Here is a 20,146-nt window from a genome sequence, read left to right on the forward strand (position 1 = left end):
GCCTAACTGCCTGATTCATGGCACAACCATAAAATAACAATATTCAGTGCAAAATGCACACAGGCAAACCTACCAGAGGTTCAGTGATGGCATGCATCTTCTTTCACATGTAGAGTAATGCAAGCAGGTTGCAAAATAAACGAAAACTATAAAATATTTACATTGTCCACTTTATTCCACTCACACATGTAACTATTAACATTAAACAAAAGGTTAAAATAATACTTAATGAATTACTACTTAAATGAAACACAAAATTATTTAATTCCAACACAATATAAGGATATGTGAATAGTGCTTAGATGAAAAAAGAAACATATTGTCTTTATAAATACATGAGTATAAAAAATATTATAACTATTTACTTCATTGATTTGGACACTGCACATTCAGTTATGGATGTAAAACAATGTCCACTTCAAGAATTCATATCAGATTCAACATAGTTTCAAATCTGTTGTACATTTAAGTAAAATGGATAAATTAATAAAGTTCAGTGCACATGCTTTCACAACACTGGCATCATGCAAGGCTCGCGCTTTCTTCCACAGATGCTACAACCATCAGCATCACTGTCAACACTGATAATATTCAGCTTCCCACAATCAGCAGGTTCATTAATGCTCAAAGCTTCTCATAAGGCAGATTCGTATTGACCTCTGAAAAAATGCAAGTTAATAAAACTTCAGCTTTCAAAAGCATGGAACTATGGATGAGTTGAATTTAAAAACAGCAATAAGGCAATGCATGCTATCACATTCTCAAAGCTCAAATTGCTTAATTAATTTATGTGCTTGCTTTTGCTAATTATGTTACCCTTCTTGAGAAACTAATATTTGCTCAGTTAGGCAAGAAATTATCTGCCTTTTATGGATCCCAAAGGTTCATTAGTATCTTCACAAGAACCTACTGCTGGAGCCATTTGAATCTATTCAACACTCTCATCTTTTTTTCTGAAGACACTTCTTAATATTATCCTTCCATCTACCTTTCAACTTCTGAAATCAATTTTACTAATTTTCACAGAATTTGGTACACACATTAGGCCACAGGGACTGACCTAACCTCACATATTTTTTTTAATTTTCTACAATCAGTAACAACAACATGGCAGATGCAAAATGTTGTGAGGTGGGATAAATCTCAAACCATTTAATTTAGGATCCTGAACAGATGTATATAATAGAGCTCTGATACATCTGCAACTTCTGTTGAGGCAAACTGTCTTTTTCTGATGAATGTAAAACAAGAGTACGGTAGCTGCCTGAAATCTATCATTAACTTACAGTCTGATGGCAATTACTAAGAAACTATGAGAGCTGGGCATATGAAATCACATAACAATCAGTAATATTAAGTGTACAATAATAATTCATTTCCTTATTTACTTGCAACCTTACTAAAGAGCCCAAAAGCCAATTATAAAGTCAGCACAAGCAAGAAGGCAGTAAACAAATATCTGCACACAAACAAAATATAAAGGGGAAAACCATGGCAAACAACAAACAATCTAATAACAGTAACTTTTAACATACACATTTACAAGTGCAAGCAATTAAAATTCTGATGGCTAGGATTCAACCCCCCACCCCACCCACACCCACTCACACGCACTCACTCTGTATGTCTTTAAGATATTTCCATTTCTAAAAGATGTTAACACACTGTGGCAAATACAAAAGTTCAAACTTCATGCATCTTCAGGTGTTGGATTTTTGCAAAACAAGGAAAATGTATACTTCCATTTGGGCAGTTCATCTTTGCAAGATCAATAACTGTATGCACATAATGCATCAGCAGCATGTATGCACAGAAAAGACCCTGGACTAATCAATGCACAAATACTACTGTACTTATGGCATACATAAATGTAAAATTAGAACGCAACAAGAATCCCTATAATTCAAACCTTGCAGGTGCAGTACCAGGATTCCAGATATCTGCTACACTTCCTCCTACAAGCATGCATTTGTGGTTCTTTGGTAATGGTGCCCAGAGAAGGCTGGACTATATGTAGAGCCCATTAGAATTTCAAGGGGAAACATTAAGAAAACTTAAACAAAATACCTACTTGAAAAGTCTTGGAAAGATAACTAGATTTATATTAAGATATTAAACTTGATAAAATAACACTGCGCTCCAATCTAGATGAAATCTTTCTGGTGAAGGTTTCTTACAAGGAAGACTTTGCTAAATGTGCCTAAACGTCTCCTTCACTTGGCAACAGGGAATCACAAGGACCACCATCTACTTCACCATTAAACAAGACAGATACAAGAGTTCTATCTTCTGCAATATAATGCCCTATAGTCCACTGAAAGTCAACCAGTGTTTCAGAGGAACATGTCACCTCCATCTACAGGGTCAAAGAATAATCCAAGCAATAAACCAGCATGAAAGCAGACAGCAAGCAGAGCTTTCACACTGGTTTCTTGTGATTATTCGACCCTGAAGACAGAGGTCTCATGTCCCTCCAAAACACTGGTTTATTCCCAACAGACTACATGACGTTATATTCCATTAGACAGAACTCTGTATAATCATTAATGATAACCTCAAATCATACAATGACATACACTTATTTCAGTCACAATTTGACTATCTGCAAAAGTCAGTAGTTCCACTTCCGCGCAGCACAACACCCTTTCCTCTAAAGCAGGAACAGTCACTGAATGTGGCCTCTCTCAGCCTGTTTGGTTCAATGCAAATGTTTCACTGTCTCAGACACCCTGATGAATGTTACTGAATATACTCCTTTCTAGGATCGTGTAGCTGAGGAACCATTTTTATAAAGGCAACATGATTCTCTTATACTGCCATATATGAAATGCATGTCTGCCATTTCTGCATTTGTGTAATTATTTGCCATTACCACCAGAGATCCTTCCAACTTCACTATGGCCCTGGGGTCAAATCTTCCTGGGGGGGTAAAGGGTGGTCGGCATGTAAGGCTGACAACCTTACCACCATCTGTGAGCCAACTGTCTAGAAAATGTGGGAGCCTCGACCTCTCACAATCCTATGGAACTTCATGGCCTGTTACAGGGATAACTTTACCTTACCAGAACAACACAATCTATTACACTGATCAGCTTGCAGAGTGTAAAATGCTAACTGGTGACTGCCTCTGCATGGTACAACAAGACAGTATATTTGTATATAATCAGAAAGAAGCAAACGGTATTCTACACAAGCTGTTGTCTTCAAACATTATAAAATTCAAAAGGCCCACAGATCTAAAATGTGGCCATTTCAGACACATGTCAATATAAACTTTTTTCATTGTTTCAGTGTGTGGAAACATATCCCTGAGTTTGGTAATTTTTTCTTTGTTCAACTTGTCTATATAAGAGTGGATCCATTGGGAAACTGAAGCTTAAGATGGGAATTATTTATTCTGAAGGTTCTGCATATTAGTTGCATTTTACCTCATTTGAATAATGTGTGGCTGCATATTTAATATAACAAGAAAGTGCAAAATGTACGAGGATTGGAAATTTAATAGTGGCAACTATTTATTTACAACTGATACAAAATAGATGCATGTTTCGAAGTTTTACTGTCCTTCAATGTAGTCACCAGCATTGTGTACAACCCATTGCCAGTGATGTGGAAGTTGTAGGATACCTTTAGCAGCGCCTGTCATGTTGATAGTTCGAATGGAGGGGTCTACTGCCCGAAGAATCTCTGGAACAGTTTTGAAGCGAATGCCACAAAGTGGTTCCTTCATCTTAGGAATCAAGGTCAAGTCACGAGGGCTTAAGTCCAGGGAGTATGGTGGATGGTACAGCACTTCCCAGCCCCATCAATCGAAAAAATCAGCCACAGGTTGCACTGCATGCAGCCAAGCATTGTCCTGCAAATGATGGGTGGGTTCAGCAGCAAGTGTCGCTGCTTCTTTCTCAAAGCTGGTCGCAGATTGTGTTCCAAAATTTCACAGTAATACTGCACATTGACGGTCTGCTGTTGGGGAACGGTATGCATTTGGATAACACCATCACAGTCGTACATGAGAATCACCATAACTTTCACACTGTTGGGGTTCTGATGAACTTTTGATTTTCATGGTGACCCATAATGATGCCACTTGTTTGACTAGTGTTTCATTTTTGGCTCGTACGATTTGGCCCATGTCTCATCCAGTGTAATGATATGGCTTAAGAAAGCCTCTCCTTTGCACTTATAGCACTCCAAGTGGTTACGAGCAGCGTCGTATCGTACCCATTTCTGCATTTCCATCAAATCATGCGGAATCCATCATGATGCAATTTTTCTCATACCCAGGCATTCCATCAGAATGTGAAGCACAGTCGTTATGTGCTAATCCTGTTCTCGGGCCAGCTCATGAATTGTATGGCGTCAATCACTCTCCAGTAACACGGAAAGAGTATACACTTCTTCTTCACCGACACTAGGACGACTTGGCCGATGCATGTCTGCCACATTTTGGCGTCCCTCGTTAAAGGCTTTTACCCACTTTGACACTGTTCTGTAAGGCCATGCAGATTCCCCGCAAGCCTCTTGAAGACCTTGATGACACTGTCGTGCTGTATGGCCTCTGGCACATTCAATCTTTATCTAATTCCGTTGTTCCTGTTTCAAAAACATCGTGAAAACACTACATTAGACCGCCAGCTAACACAAGGCTCTGTTCTTCTCGTCACTGCGCATGCGCGTGATGTGGGAAGGGAGAGTCCATTTGCTCTGAGGTAAGGTAGGTATGTAACTAACGTGTGGTATAAGTGACATTATTTGGTTCTGTTGCATGGCGTCTCTACAGCAATGTTGCCACTATTAAAGTTCCAACCCTCATACATGGAAAGAAAATGGAGTGTATGGTGGTAATGGTGAAGTTAAAGATATTACTGACATTTATAAAATGCCTACCAGTAATTATTTTGTGAATTGAATTGAATTTATTTACATTCTACAAATCCTAAGTAGGTTAGTACCTTTGGATACAGAAAAAGTCAAAAGGTTACATACATAAGTACAGGCAATTTTAGCTTAATAATTAATATAACTTAATTTTACATCATTCTCTATGTACATTGAAGTATTCATCTAAAGAGTAGAAGGAATGAGCATGTAGATAATTCTTTAACTCTGATTTAAACTTTTTAGTATCATTGCCCAAGTTTTTAATACTTTGTGGCAGATTGTTGAACACTTTTATGCCAGTAAAGTAGACTCCTTTTTGATATACTGATAAAGTTGATGAGGGTAGGTGGAAGTTATATTTTTGTCTAGTATTCATGTTATAGACATCAGAATTTAATTTGAATTTATCTTTGTTGTAAACAACAAATAAGAGAAGCGATAATATGTATTGCGATTGAAGAGGTAGAATTTTTAATTTCTTAAATAATTCTCTACATGAATCTCTACTTCTACATCCTGTAATGATTCTAATTATATTCTTTTGTATTTTAAAAATTATTACACTATGTGAAGAGTTCCCCCAAAATATTAATCCATAGTTCATAATAGAATGAAAGTAGGCATGGTAAACCATCTTCAATGTTTCCTGTGACATAAAAGGCTTAATTGATCTCATCGCATAGCAAGCTGCATTTAATTTAGGTATAATTTGTTCAATATGTATTTTCCAAGACAGTGTACTGTCTACATGTATTCCAAGGAATTTTGTATCAAGTACTTTACAGATTAATTTGTTGGCATAACTGATGTCCAGATCAATTTGGTGGTTGTTTTTAGTTGTGAATGATATGTAATGGGTTTTATCAAAATTTAATGAGAGTAAATTGGCTTCGAACCATCTGTTTAAGGCTTCAAATACAATATTTATGTCATTTTTAAAGTTGTCAAATTTAGAGTTCTTAAATATTATACTAGTGTCATCTGCATATAGAATTGGTTTAGATTTATTGTTGATGGTTTTAGATAGATCATTTATGTAGAGAAGAAAAAGTAAGGGACCTAAAATTGATCCTTGTGGAACACCGTGCTTTATAATTCCCCAGTTTGAAAATGCATTATGACTGGAGTTTTTATTATTTATTTCAACTCTTTGATACCTGTTTTTGAGGTATGATTTGATCCATTCATTAGCTTTGCCAGTTATTCCATAGAAATTTAATTTCGATAGTAAGATATCATGATTAACACAATCAAAAGCTTTTGCTAGATCACAGAAAATCCAGAAAAAAATTAATCTGTCATTGAGAGCACTTAAAATATCGTTAGTTAGTTCATAGGTTGCTTTTTCTGTTGTTAGGTCTTTCCTAAATCCAAATTGCTCTTTGACTAATATGTTGTTAGAATTTAAGTGTTCAAGTAGTCTATTATACGAAGACCAACTCACACAACCACTTACTCATATACTTTGTCATGTCTGTTTGTTAGTGGGTTAGGTAACAACTCCAATGTTCTGTTACTAAAACATTTCATCTGAACAAGAGCAGCATATTGTTACCTTATCAAGTTCTGCTAAAAAAAAAGCTATCTGTGCAATAGGCTGTGGAGGCCAACAGAGCTGTGACTCATTGAGGTTCCCACATTTTCCAGACAATCAGCTCACATCAGAAATGGCAGTGAGGTTGTCAGCCCTATGCGCCAGCCAGCCTTTTACCCCCTAGGAAGCTTCCTGGAACTCGTTTCTCTTAGAGGCTGAGTCAACGCCAGGGCCATAGTGTGGCTCGAAGGATTAGGTCACTTGAGAAATTCAATGACCTGATCAGGCGTCAAGCCTGTGACCTTCTGGCTTGTAGCATAGTGCCTCAACCAACTATGCTACAGCATGCTCCATTAAGTTCAGTATTTTCATATATATGTGGCTGTCTTTCCAGAACTTTCAAGTCATTGAGACCACATATTTTTCATGAAGTTTGTTTTTTACAATTTCTCAATAACATATCAATGGGCTTTATAAATATAGTACTTATAAAAGGCATGCATTCTTCAAAGGAAAGTAAATTGCCTACTAAAGATTTGATTCTGAACAAACAGTTACTAAGACACAAACTCTACAAGAATAAGTTTCAACTGTGTCAAGTTACATTAAACACAATATTATACAACAACTTATTCCACTGCCATCATATCAAAGTTGTAAAGTAAATATTCATATCAATCAATACCATTCATTCTGAAGAAAGCCAAGCAGTTTGCAAACAGGTCATGTGACTTACCAGAGCTGTACTGGGTATACTGTTGGTACTGAGGATGGAAGTTATGAATGGCATCAGTCATTATGTCTTTGGGGTTCATTGTTTCCTGTAAGAAATAAAACGGCTATATGGATGATTATGTAGACACAACAAAGTGAATCGAGAATTTTAGTTTCCCCTTTCTTCTAGACTATTATCTGAGTTCTCCATGATCATGAAAATTATGTACAACAGTTGACATAACATGATGATTAACAAATAATTGAATAAATACACTAACTCATTTTATATTAACATGTTCCTTGAAAGTAGCCTGTTATGTGAAAATCTGTCATCCAAGAAAACCCTTGCAAGGAGTCTGTTAACAAAATTGTTAAATCAAAAACTGACTTCTCATTAACTTACATTATCTTACTTATTTAGTGATACTTAAAAAAAATAATACAGAGACAGTAAATTTATAGTACAGATACAAGTGTTACTTATTTACTGTGCTCATGCTGATGAGCACTTGGAAGTCATAACACACGGCAAGGTATTTTGAAATAAAATTCAAAAACAGATATATCAATTCATAAGTCTGGTTTACATAAAGTCATAAACAGACATTTCCATATAAACCATTTTGCAGATATTCATGAAGCATAATATGCAGGACTTCCACCAAAAGCAGTTCTGAATTTCAGCCACAATGAACCATAATAGAGCCTGGAAGGTCATAAAGGTACCTTTCCATATATCCCATGATCAGTTTCACTGAGTTTGGAGAAAAAACATATAGAAGACTTTCAGCAATAATCACAGCACAATTCCAATTCACAGCCATACTGATCAGCAATAAAGCCTAGTTTGCATAAGACCATAAATGGACATTTCCACGTATGCCACAGGCCATTTCACAGACACTTGAAAATAAATACGGAAGAGTTCCGCCAAAAGTTGTATGGCAATTCAAATTTATGATTATACTGATCCAATAATAAAGATCAGCTTGCATAAGGCCATAAATGGATTTTTCAATGTATCCCTTCAATTGTTTCAATGACTTTGACTGAAAATCCAATATGGAGGATTTTAAGAAAATTATGTTGGGGAATTCCAATTTATAATCATACCGATCCATAATGTAGCCTAGTTTGCAAAAGGTCATAAATGATATATTCCTTGTATCCCACAAACCCCTCAACATACTTGCTGAAATTTCATGTTGGAGACTTTCACTAGTTTGCATTTTATCATTAACATTTTTAAATAAGCTTAATAAACTTTAAAGAATATCACTAGTAATTTTGTGTACTACATTATGGAGTACACTGTTTCCAATCTAGCATTAGGCTGAAGTCAAACTAAGTACATACCTTGAGACTGCTGGAGATGCTCTGCATTGTAACACTTCGACCATGAGAATCTGTGATGCATCCTTGGGCATATACTTGGTAAGGGAAAGCATACCGCAGCGCAATTGCAGCAAAAAACATCTCAATACAGATCAGAAAGTTCTGGTAACCTGCTGATACTGTTCCTGCATTTGGGCGCTGTCCATTATCTACGATAGGGTCAATAACCTCTGCTCTTTCAAGAACTGCCAGTAGCACCCCTATATTAAGTATGAAGAAGGATACATTTAAATATTGTGGAATATGGACCCATTACTGGGCAATGACCATGAGAGAGGCAAATATACAACAGCTGTTACTAATGTTGTATTTTAGCGTCCTGTTGCACTGATTTTCATCCATGATATGTATACAGTGGCCGTCTTGTAGTGCACTCAATTTCACCTGTTACTTCACGACATGTTTCTGCAACATAGTGCCATCATCAGGTGCCCTAATTATGCTAATCTATTGCATTGCTTGCTTTTATATGTCTTTATAAAATTATTTAAAAAGTGTGCATTTGTCAACTATAATAAATTTACACACACTAAAACTTGTAAAGATTATTCATCTTATATGTCTTAATTAAAACTTGCGTGTGGTGCTTCCACTATGGGGGTCGTTTTTCTTATTTTCTGTGTAAACCGTGTCTTGTGATGTGTGTTACTAAGTAATGGCTTTGCAAACAAGCATGTTTCCACAGCAATATTTTGATACAACAAAGGAACAGTGTTTTCTGTGTGGCCTGTGCCGAGATGTTATAAGCAGAACAACTGGTGAAGTAAAGTTTTTGAGTTGTGTTTAATTAAGTGATGAAACATAGTATTCTTACTAAGAAAGATTAATAAGACTGAAATTTATAATACTGAATATGAATTAATACTTACCTTGCCAGAATGAGAGGAAAATGACAGATTTGACTGTGCAGAATTTTAACACTGGGTCAAATGGCATCAAGAGATCTTTTGTAGCAAAGTAGAATAGGAACAGCCCATACAGTGCAAGACTCACAGAAATATTGTAGATGATGGTGACATACAGATATCCACCATCAGGACTGGAAGGAAATAACAGTTACATAACAACCATATTATTGCTACATATAACCACACTATACTGCAAGCACTGTTGAAATTAGCACTATAACAGATGCCAAGATAAAATATTAGCTTACACTGCTGCTTGTGTAGTGGTGATGGATATGATCTGTGTTGGCCTTTGTGGATTCTATCTAGACATGGGTATAGAACTGATATCTGACTTGTAAGCACCAAAAAAAAAAAAAAGGATTCTATTAGTTGCAACAATCATGAGAATGAGAATGGCCCACGCAATGATGTGGGTTCCAAACCACAGGAAAGGGACTACTATTCTTCACATTCCTGATGCCTCATCTCTGATACAGATGAGGGTAAGCCTATATGTTTCTGATAACAGTATGTTTCAATAAACATGAATTAATTTTGACAAAGACCACAGTCCTGAGTTCCTTCAAACATAATGTTTAAAAAATCAGATCTGGAGCTAGTCTCAATCACTGGAGAAACAATGGCTTACATATAGGAAGGCAAACTTGTGTTTTAATGGAAAAATTTATTTTTGCTATTGTAAACAAGTGAATATTTAAAAATGTCCATAGGAGAGTTTCCCAACTTACTGAACTCTGCAGACAACCTGAGCAATCCTTTCTGGACCTCCTGGAGACCACTGTACTTACTTTACTTACCCACTTACATTACCTGAGGTTACCAAAAGTAGTTACTTGGTTACACATTCCATTTATCCATTTTCTAATTTAATATCAATCATTTGGGCAATCTGAGTTGCCAGCTACAATGTGATATCATTCAAAATGAATGTTATGAAAAAATCAGTCCAGAGAAACTATACCACATACCACAAACAAAACATTTACAGACCCATAAACTAACTAACTTCATGGAGCTGTGTCCTTCTTGAGAAGCCAACCAAATGTACAGCTACTCAAGAACTGTCAAAAATTTATGGAACCTCAAAGTTCATTACCATGTTCACAAAAGCCCTCTACTGTCCCTATCTTGAACAAGACTGAGACAATCCATACTGCCCCATCCTATCTAAGACCCATTTTAATATTATCAACCCACCAGCATCTTGGACTTCCTAGTGGTCTCTTTCTTTCTGGCTTTCCCACCAATATCCTACATGCATTTCTCTTCTGCCCTATTCACACTACATGTCTTTGCCATCTCACCCTCCTTGACTTGAACATTCTAATTATATTTGGCAAAAAGAACAAGTTACGAAGCTCCTCATTATGCAGTTTTCTCCAATCTCCCATCACTTCATCCCTCTTTGGTCCATATATTCTCCTCAGCACCCTGTTCTCAAACACCCTCAGTCTGTGTTCCTCCCTTAATGTCAAGAGACCAAATTTCACACCCATACAGAACCACAGGCAAAATTATAGTTTTGTATATTCTAATTTTTATGTTTTCAGACAGCAGACAAGAAAACAAAATATTCTGGATTAAATGATAGCCAGCATTACCTGAAGTCAATCTCCTCTTAATTTCCTTCTTAATCAAATTTTGATTTGTTACTGTGCAACATTTTCAAAGCATCTGTTAGCTATCTTTAAGTCATGATTTTGCCATGCATTCTGGTGATGAGACAGCAACATATACTTAGTTTTCTCTGTGTTTACTTCTAGACCAACCTCCTTATTAGCACCATCAGCTGATGTGTCCTATTTAATTTCAGTCTTATCTGGTTTTCCTGGACCTTCGTAATGGCATATTCTAAAGCAAAGTTGAAAAGCAATGGTGACAAACATCTCCTTGTTTTAGACCATTCTAGATAAGAAAATTATCAGTCAAATGTTTACCTATATGAGCTTTACTATACATTTTGTTTAAACACATTTTAATCAGCCTAACTAGCTTCATGATTACCCCAAACTATATGAAAATGTTGCACAATACTTCCCTCCTAACTGAATCACAGGTCTTGAAGTTTATGAATAGCTGATGTACTATCTCATTGTACTCCCATTTTTTCTCCATTATGTGACGAATGGAAAAGATGTAATCAGTAGGTGATCCATTACATCAAAACCCACAGTGATGATCCCTAGCAATTTCATCTATGTATGGGCTTAACCTTGAGAGAAGTATATTAGATAAAATTTTGTATGAACTTTATGGCAGTGATATCCCACAATAATGACTACACTCAGTTTTATCACCCTCCTTGGGAATTGGTACAATAACAGACTCATTCCATTACTGATCAGGAAAGTCTTCCTTATTCCAAATAAAATTAATTAGCTTATGGATCTCAAGATCATAATATTTTACCTTTTGCTTGAATCACTTCTGATGGAATTTGATCATTACTCGGCGATTTACACCTTTTCAACTTTGCAATAGCAATATCAACCTCAAAAGGACTAGGATCAGGTACTAACGGCTCAGCAGTATGAATTTCTATCGGCCTAACATCACTGACCTTGTGTACATTCAATAACTGAGAGAAGTAGTTCTTTCACCTATTCAAAATGTTGTGGGAATCTGCAAGCAGATCACCATTACCATCCATCACTAAGTTACTTCTTGGTTCGAACCCCCTCATAAATTCCTCTATACAGGCCTCTTAATGTTCTTGTTCTTACCGTTTGTTGAAAGATCATTATATTTGCCTTTCAGATATTCCCTCTTTTTGTTCCTGAAACGCCTGCTGGTTTCACGTCTTATATTGTTCAGATTATCCCCATTTAACTCGCGTGGATCCTGTAACCATTGCAATTTGGCCTGCTTTCTTTGATCTAATAATTTTGAGCATCCTTCATCAAACCATGGCTTATGTTTCTTCAATTCATAATAACCTAGACACTCTTTGGATCAAAATTTTATATTCTATCTAATAGCTTCCCAAGCTCTATTAATATCCACCTCAGTGTCTAAGTTTTTCAAAGCTGCAAACCTATTTGAGATTTCAACATAATATTGTTCTTTACCCTCTACCTTGTTTAATTTCTTGTGTTGTTTATTTACTCACTGCCAGTCTCTCCCCAACTTTCACCACCATCAGGTAGCGGTCAGTATCACAATCTGCTGCCATGAACAATCAGACATCAAGTATACTCGAATGCCATCTCCTATCTATCAAAATATGGTCAATTTGACTGTCAGTCTTTCCATCAGGATATGTTCAAGTAAATTTATGAATGTTATGATGTGGGAATATTATACGTTCAACAGATTTTTGGAGTAGGCAAAGTTTACTACTCTTAACTCCACTATCTACTAATTTTGTGCAAATTTTCATTCCCAACTGTTGGTTTTTCACAGATCCCTTATGTTGTGAAATATGATCTCTCACCTCCAATCACCATCCCTGTAGTGACCAAATGATTGCAGGATAATGATTACAAAGGCCATGACAGGCTTCACCAAGCAGAACTGCAGAGTCACTTGCTTACAGAACCTCAGAAATCCAATTGTGTATGTCTTCCCAACTAGGCAGCATGTGCCATACATACAGTTCGATCTGGGAACACAGAGAAAGGGAAATATTAATTCAGACATTCTGAAGAAACTTCAAAATGGAAACCTACATTACAATCTTCCTGCTTCATTAGACTATTCACTCTGTATGCAACATTAATCCAAAACAGAGATTGAATTCCACACAGACACTCTCTGCTAAAAAGCAAGACTATATCTAGTGTGAACTAAACAGATGCTGAATATTATGACTTTCTGATGTGATGTTGTATACTTCAGTACACAGGTTCTAATATTTCTGAGGAACCTGTTGCTTTGGTCTTGGACAAGATGGAGGCAGCAGGTTGCTCTGCAACACTGGTACCCATCTGCCAGACCGCATACATGGCATCATATCCCAGAGGACCCGTAATCTTTATATTCACCAAGGACAGAATCTCAAATCTACCTAAAATTTTATTGCTGGTAATACAGCCATAATAGAGCAGAAATTTAGTTTTTATTACAGATTCTCTAAAAAATTAAAGCAATGTCTTAGTAAGTGCTCAATTCCAGTAGAGTTCATTTTAACAGCCATTATAACTTTCATGCCTATTAACATAATGTTTTAAGTCCTCACAGATGAAGTGGTTAAATTATAAAATCATAGCCATTATGAAATTTGGACTTGTATGCACAGAACAATAATTCCCATGAGTTTGCTCTCTTTTAATTATGTTTGAAACATTTTTCCCACAGTTAGTTAGGCTTGAGATGAATGCAAAAATGCATAGGTCCACATGTAAGTCTGTTGCTGCTGTCCAACTTTAGAATTGGAATGAGTCAAGAAATTTTAACAAAACTTCAATATCACATGTCATGAAAATTTTTTCAGTGGTTCTTAAGTTGTTACATGTGGGCAAACAAACAGATGCGAAAAAGCTGACAGCTTCACATTTGCAACATTCTGTCGAGAATGTGCAAATGACTGAATCTGTTTTGATTTGCTTCATCCAGAAGTGGATATACTATCCATTGCAGTGAGATCTGCAGCCAGATTTAAGATGTCTTCGTCTAAGAACAGCAAGAATGATTTGTGCCTTGTGATCTGGCAAGAAAGGAACAAGAAATAGCTTACAAATATATTCAAACCTTTGTCATAAAATACGAGGGTTGGAACTTTAATAGTGGCAACACTGCTGTAGAGACGCCATGCAACAGAACCAAATAATGTCGCTTATACTACATGTTAGATACATACCTACTTTACCTCAGAGCAAATGGACTCTCCCTTCCCACATTACGCGCATGCGCAATGATGAGAAGAACAGAGCCTCGTGTTAGCTGGCGGTCTAATGTAGTGTTGTCACCATGTTTTCGAAACAGGAACAACGGAGTTGGATAAAGATTGAATGTGTCAGAGGCCATACAGCATAAAGGTCTTCAAGAGGCTTGCAGGGAATCTGCATTGTCGTACAGAACAGTGGCAAGGTGGGTAAAAGCCTTCAACGAGGGACACCAAAATGTGGCAGACATGTGTCAGCCAGGTCATCCTAGTGTCAGTGAAGAAGAAGTGTATGCTCTTTCCGCGTTACTGGAGAGTGATCGCCGCCATATGATTCATGAGCTGGCCCGAGAGACAGGATTAGCGCATACGACTGTGCTTCACATTCTGAAAGAACGCCTGGGCATGAGAAAAATTGCATCACGAGGGGTTCCACATGATTTGACGGAAATTCAGAAATGGCAAGCTGTGGCTGATTTGTTTGATCGATGGGGCTTGGAAGTGCTGTATCATCCACCATACTCCCCGGACTTAAGCCCTTGTGACTTCGACTTGATTCCTAAGATGATGGAACCACTTCATGGCATTTGCTTCAGAACTGTTCCAGAGATTCTTCAGGCAGTAGACCGCTCCATTTGAACTATCAGCACAACAAGCGCTGCTAAAGGTATCCTACGACTTCCATATCGCTGGCAACGGGTTGTACACAATGCTGGTGACTACACTGAAGGACAGTAAAACTTTGAAACATGCATCTATTTTGTATCAGTTGTAAATAAATAGTTGCCACTATTAAAGTTCCAACCCTCCTATGTGATTGCACTCCCAAATAGAAATTGTTTTATTAAATCAGAAAACTACTAAAAGTAATAAATTCAGCTAAAGTTTCTTCTTCATTCATTTTTGAAAAGTTCCAGAAATTTCAGATGTCTTCTGCCACATAATCCAGGGGTCAAGGAATACGGTAGCCTGGTCAAAGTGGAAACAGAAAATATTGGATGTCAGCCAATTTCTCACTCAACATTCAGGAGTCAGATTTTAGAGTTCAGGCAAATTCACTTCGTTGTGATTCATATGGTTCTGGACATAAATTTGGTCTTTTTTAAATTCACTTCTTTCATCGTCACCTCATGTCTAAACTAAGGGTGTTCAAGACAAACAGTAAGACAACATGATAAAATGGATCTTGCATGTTAATCAAAGGTGACACCTACAGCAAGGTGCCCAAAAATACTAATACAGATACTAGCTTCTCAAAGAATTTTTTACATCTGGTACAAGTTGTGCTTCCATACAATTATTTCATTACAGCAATGAGTTCTTGAACAAGTCAAAAATATTTCTTCGCATCTGGCCAAAATTTTTATAGTGATTCCCAGCAAATATAATCTTATGGAAATTGAATATGCGAGAAGTGGCATTTATTATATTAAAAGTGCATGTATGGAATGCAGTGGGTGTAACACAGCACAAGTTTTTGTGTGCAGTACATTCCTCAAATCAAGTAGGGTCTTAGATGGATTTATAGTGATCCCTCGTGATAACTTGTGAATTTTGACAATGTGAAACCATGTAAGACACTGCTTCACACATACTACACTAACCATCAAAGTGCTACACATCACTGAGGGTTATATTCACTTCAGAGGAGAAATGTGGTATTAGCAAATAAATAAGTAAGCCAACAAAGAGTGGAGTGTACCACAATTAGGTGTATTTTGTATTTCAGAATTTGATGATCATTATCAAATAACATATTACTTAATGAGATTTCATGGATTAGACTCTTGGCCTGTTCCAATTCAGAATCTCTAAATCTGTTACACACTTGATACATCTTCTTGAATGTGGAACTGCCACATTGCAAGGCTTCTAGCTGTGATGAACTCAAGCACAGAAACAAAGCATACAATCATCGACACCCTGAGTGTAATTCAAACCCAGTGTCAGTGTTCAAGCACTTGGAAGACAACAGACCCTGTGGTCACTGATCAGCAAAACAAAGACATAATATCATAATACCCAATGACCCCTGCCGCCCACATGAACATAGAGTATCAGTTACTTAGAAAACTGATTAAACACATACCCACTATCTAAAGAAGGAAAAGAACTAAACTTTACAAAAACACACTACATAGCAATAATTATAATATAAACAAAACCATAAAACATCCAAGCCCACAAATACAAAATACTGACATCAACCCACATAATCAGAAAACAAAAAAGGGGTCATTTTCACATACAGCGGAAAACTAACAAGAACAATCACAAAGTTATTCAAAGACCCTCAAATAAAAGTACCATTCAGAACACAAAACACAATACAAAACTGTTGATGTTTCAGGTGCTGTGGTGGACCATGTGGGTTTGACCTGCTTAGAGGTCCAGGCACAGACATTCACCACTGTTACTGCAGTTCCATTCAGAAAAAACATGTTACCATTACTGGTTTTCAGACTTTGTCCATTGCCTTGCATTCTGAATAGAACACAGCGTTTCAGAAAATGGGTTTGCTTCCATTCATCTGTTACAAAGAGCTGATTTCTATCATTGGATATCTAATCATCCAGCAAATGCAACTGGCTCTCTCTAACACATGCAACTCACTAAGTCCTTCATATTTTTTTTTCACTTACAGAAGAGGAAGAAGCAGTACCAGTCATTGAGCATCCAGGGATCCACTGACTGAGACCAGTTCTTCCTAATGGACTCAAATGAATAGCTGCCTCCCTACCTTTTCACCTGAGGGTGGAAACATATCCTGTCTCCAAAATGTTGTGCTCTCTACAGTCAATGAACAAAATCCAGACACCCAGTAATTCAAAGTGTACTTCTCAATGTAAGAAGTCTTTTAAACTGATTAACACATATGTATTGGTCTAACACTTTAAATTCGGACAACTTTAAATTTTTATGTCTGGCATCACATGTAACACAGTATATGCATATGAGAGCCATGCACACCCCATGCATAAAATTATATGTATCTGCATAAGAGGATAAGAAGAGACACAGGTAGTAGAGCACCACAGAAAGCAGTTCTGTTGACTGTCATTATCTTGACCTTCCTATGCTGTTTCTGTACTGTTATCAGTGTAGTGTAAGAACACAAAGAGACAGCTCAAACTGTCTTCATTGTAAATGCTTTCTATAGATATTCACTATAACAGTCACAAACCTGATTGGTTTTCCTCGTATTTCACTCATAATGTTCCCTTCTCCTCCCAGGTACTCATAGCAAAGACTCAAGAAATTGTAGATTACAAAAGCTGAAACAAAGAACAATTTTTTACAAACAGAAGAAGGAAATTAAAGTCACCTTACAAATATTATGAACCTCTAACCCTGTGAAAGAACTAACTCCACACAGTAGTACCCTTCTTGAAAAGCTGACAGTCACTCAGCTTAGAAAAGAAATTCCCTGTATTTTATGAAATATGAATGTTCAGTATCATGTTAACAGGAACTCACCACTGGTCCCTATTCTGCATCTTAACAATCCAGCTTTCACCCACCCACTCACCCACCCTTTTATTTAAGACACCAAATTTAATATTATTCTACCATCTATGCCTCAGTCTTCCAAGATCTCTCTCCTCAAATCTTGAATGCACTTCAGATCTTCCCATGCATGCCACATGAACAGTCCACTGATCTGAACATTATAATAATGTCTGCTGAAGAGTAGACATTATGAAGTCCCTCATTATGCAACTTCCTCCAGCCCATCCCTCCTTCTCTAGTAAGTCCAAATTTTCTCCTCAGCACCCTGTTCTCAAACATCCTCCATCTCTTTATAAACTGTAATGGTTGCATTCCATTGTGTTAACTACAAGTATCAAAGACAAGAGTTTTTGTTCCTCCACTTCCTGTAGGTGTAAACAATCTAAGGCAATGCATCATGACAGCTGCTGCAAGTGCTGACGAGGACATGCTCCAGTGTCATTGGAATGAATTGGATTGTCGTATTGATATCTGTCATGTGACAAAAGGCTCACACATAGAACATTTGTAACTTAGTCATGAAAACTTTAAGACATATACTAAAAACCATATAAGTATTTTGGCTATATCAATAATACTTTGGTTTCTATAAACAGTTGAAAGTGTCTATTTCTTTTACAGTAACCCAGTACTACAGTTCCTCACAGTAATATTATACTTACTGAATGATCACTTGTCTTATTACCTTCATAGCAGTCTCTTACAGTGAAGAAATAGACATAGTAACTCTCGCTGTTGAAGAAGAGGAGGCTGACCCATGAATAGAAAGCGTATATTGGTACGATAAACAGAATACGAACTATCCAGCGCTGCTCTGCAGGGTTTGTGTACCATCGCAAGTGTTGATATATCTGTAACAATATAATACAATTATCAGTATCATCAGGAATATCTGTGATGAAATACAACTTTGTGCACTGTTCTTTTAAACACAGGTCCAAGGTATCAGTACTAAAATGGTTACGGCCTTTGGTTCAGTTTCCGATTAATATTTCTCAATACATCAAAATCCAAGGGGGCACAAGATAGCGTAGTTGGTTGAGGGACTATGCTACAAGTCAGAAGGTTGCAGGTTCAAATCATTGGATTTTTTCAGTTGACCTAATCCTTCCAGCCGTACTAGGCCCTGGGGTTTACTCAGCCTCTAACAGAAATGAGTACCAGGAATTAATTAAATAATTTTCCTGGGGAGTAAAGCATGGCCGGCGCTGACAACCTTACCGCCATCTTTGAGCAAACTGTCTAGATAGTGTGGGACCCTCAACGTCTCACAACCCTATGGGCCTTCACGGCCTGGTACAGGGATAGCTTTACTTTTTCTTATTTACAACAAAATCCTAATTATACTGAGTGAGATCATGGTAACAAAGCGTGTCAACAGCTGCTCTGCAAGTGCTGTTGCAGGTATTACTAATTCTGCCATTAGGTGGATTTGCCAGGACATGTCTTTCTGTTGTGAGATGTCATGAAGAATGCTTCTTTAAACCTGTATTTTACATTTCTTCAGTATTGAACATTACAACTGGATTCAGAAAGTGTAAAGCAAAGCCCCTCTGAAACTTAATAAACAAAAAGGAGAACCTAATCCAAGTCTATACTCCTATTTAAAGCTCACAAGTATTAAAACAGTCAAAATAGGGAAGAGTACTTGGAGATAGGGGAACAGTAGGAACAAATATGGAACTCACTGACGTGAATAACACAACAATTTCATGAGACAGAAATCTGTGTGCGTGTGTGGGCACGTGCATGTGTTTAATACACTCTTTAGAGCTCAGTTGTTACTATATGTGCCACATGCTTTAACATAACAAGGACGCTGCATTTTCCTGCAAAACATATTTATGTTTTGTAAGATTTTCACTAGCAGGGGCCATTTCGCTAAACATCATTAACCATGTGGCCTTTGTAATGTTTCCTATGAGGCATACACTGACATTTTATTTTTGAGGGAGTCAGTAAATAGGACTCAAATGGATATAAAACATAAAACATGATAGATGAACCTTGAAGAAATATTTATTTCTCGATATATCCTCCACCAACATCGACATGCTGGTCCCATCACTTTACCAGCAAGTCAGAAACTACAGCACAGAAGTTTTTTGACTGTTGTCTCAGCCACTCCACACGTCCGTTTCAACCTCTTCGTCATCAACAAACGTTTGCCACCACTGCACTGAAGCATGCTTTGAGTCGGGTTGGTAGTAATGAAACCGTGATTCATCTCCAGTAACAATCCTGTTAGGCATATCTTCTCCTTCATTTGCATACCGTAAGAGATGCTGCAAGGACAGAACCATTCTGTTCATTTTCTCAATTTTCTTGATCCTTCAGTTCTCTGGACACCCACCATGCGCACACTTTCCAGAACTT

The 20,146-nt window shown here is 37.1% G+C and overlaps 1 protein-coding gene across 1 annotated transcript in view; it reads right to left on the minus strand.

Moving 5' to 3' along the window:
- Positions 1-245: 245 nt before the first annotated feature.
- The window catches only part of LOC111863697 (transmembrane protein 184B), a 76,095-nt gene continuing 56,194 nt past the window's right edge, over positions 246-20,146 (minus strand). The window contains exons 3-9 of the mRNA XM_023850239.2: positions 18,456-18,621; positions 17,445-17,535; positions 12,872-13,039; positions 9,397-9,566; positions 8,489-8,727; positions 7,152-7,236; positions 246-659 (exon numbers count right to left, since the gene is read on the minus strand). Of these exons, the coding sequence (XP_023706007.1) occupies positions 625-659; positions 7,152-7,236; positions 8,489-8,727; positions 9,397-9,566; positions 12,872-13,039; positions 17,445-17,535; positions 18,456-18,621 (954 nt within the window). The 3' untranslated portion in view covers positions 246-624. The remainder of the gene's footprint in view (positions 660-7,151; positions 7,237-8,488; positions 8,728-9,396; positions 9,567-12,871; positions 13,040-17,444; positions 17,536-18,455; positions 18,622-20,146) is intronic.

This window comes from Cryptotermes secundus, unplaced genomic scaffold (genome assembly GCF_002891405.2).
Source record: "Cryptotermes secundus unplaced genomic scaffold, Csec_1.0 scaffold369, whole genome shotgun sequence".
NCBI lineage: Eukaryota > Metazoa > Arthropoda > Insecta > Blattodea > Kalotermitidae > Cryptotermes > Cryptotermes secundus.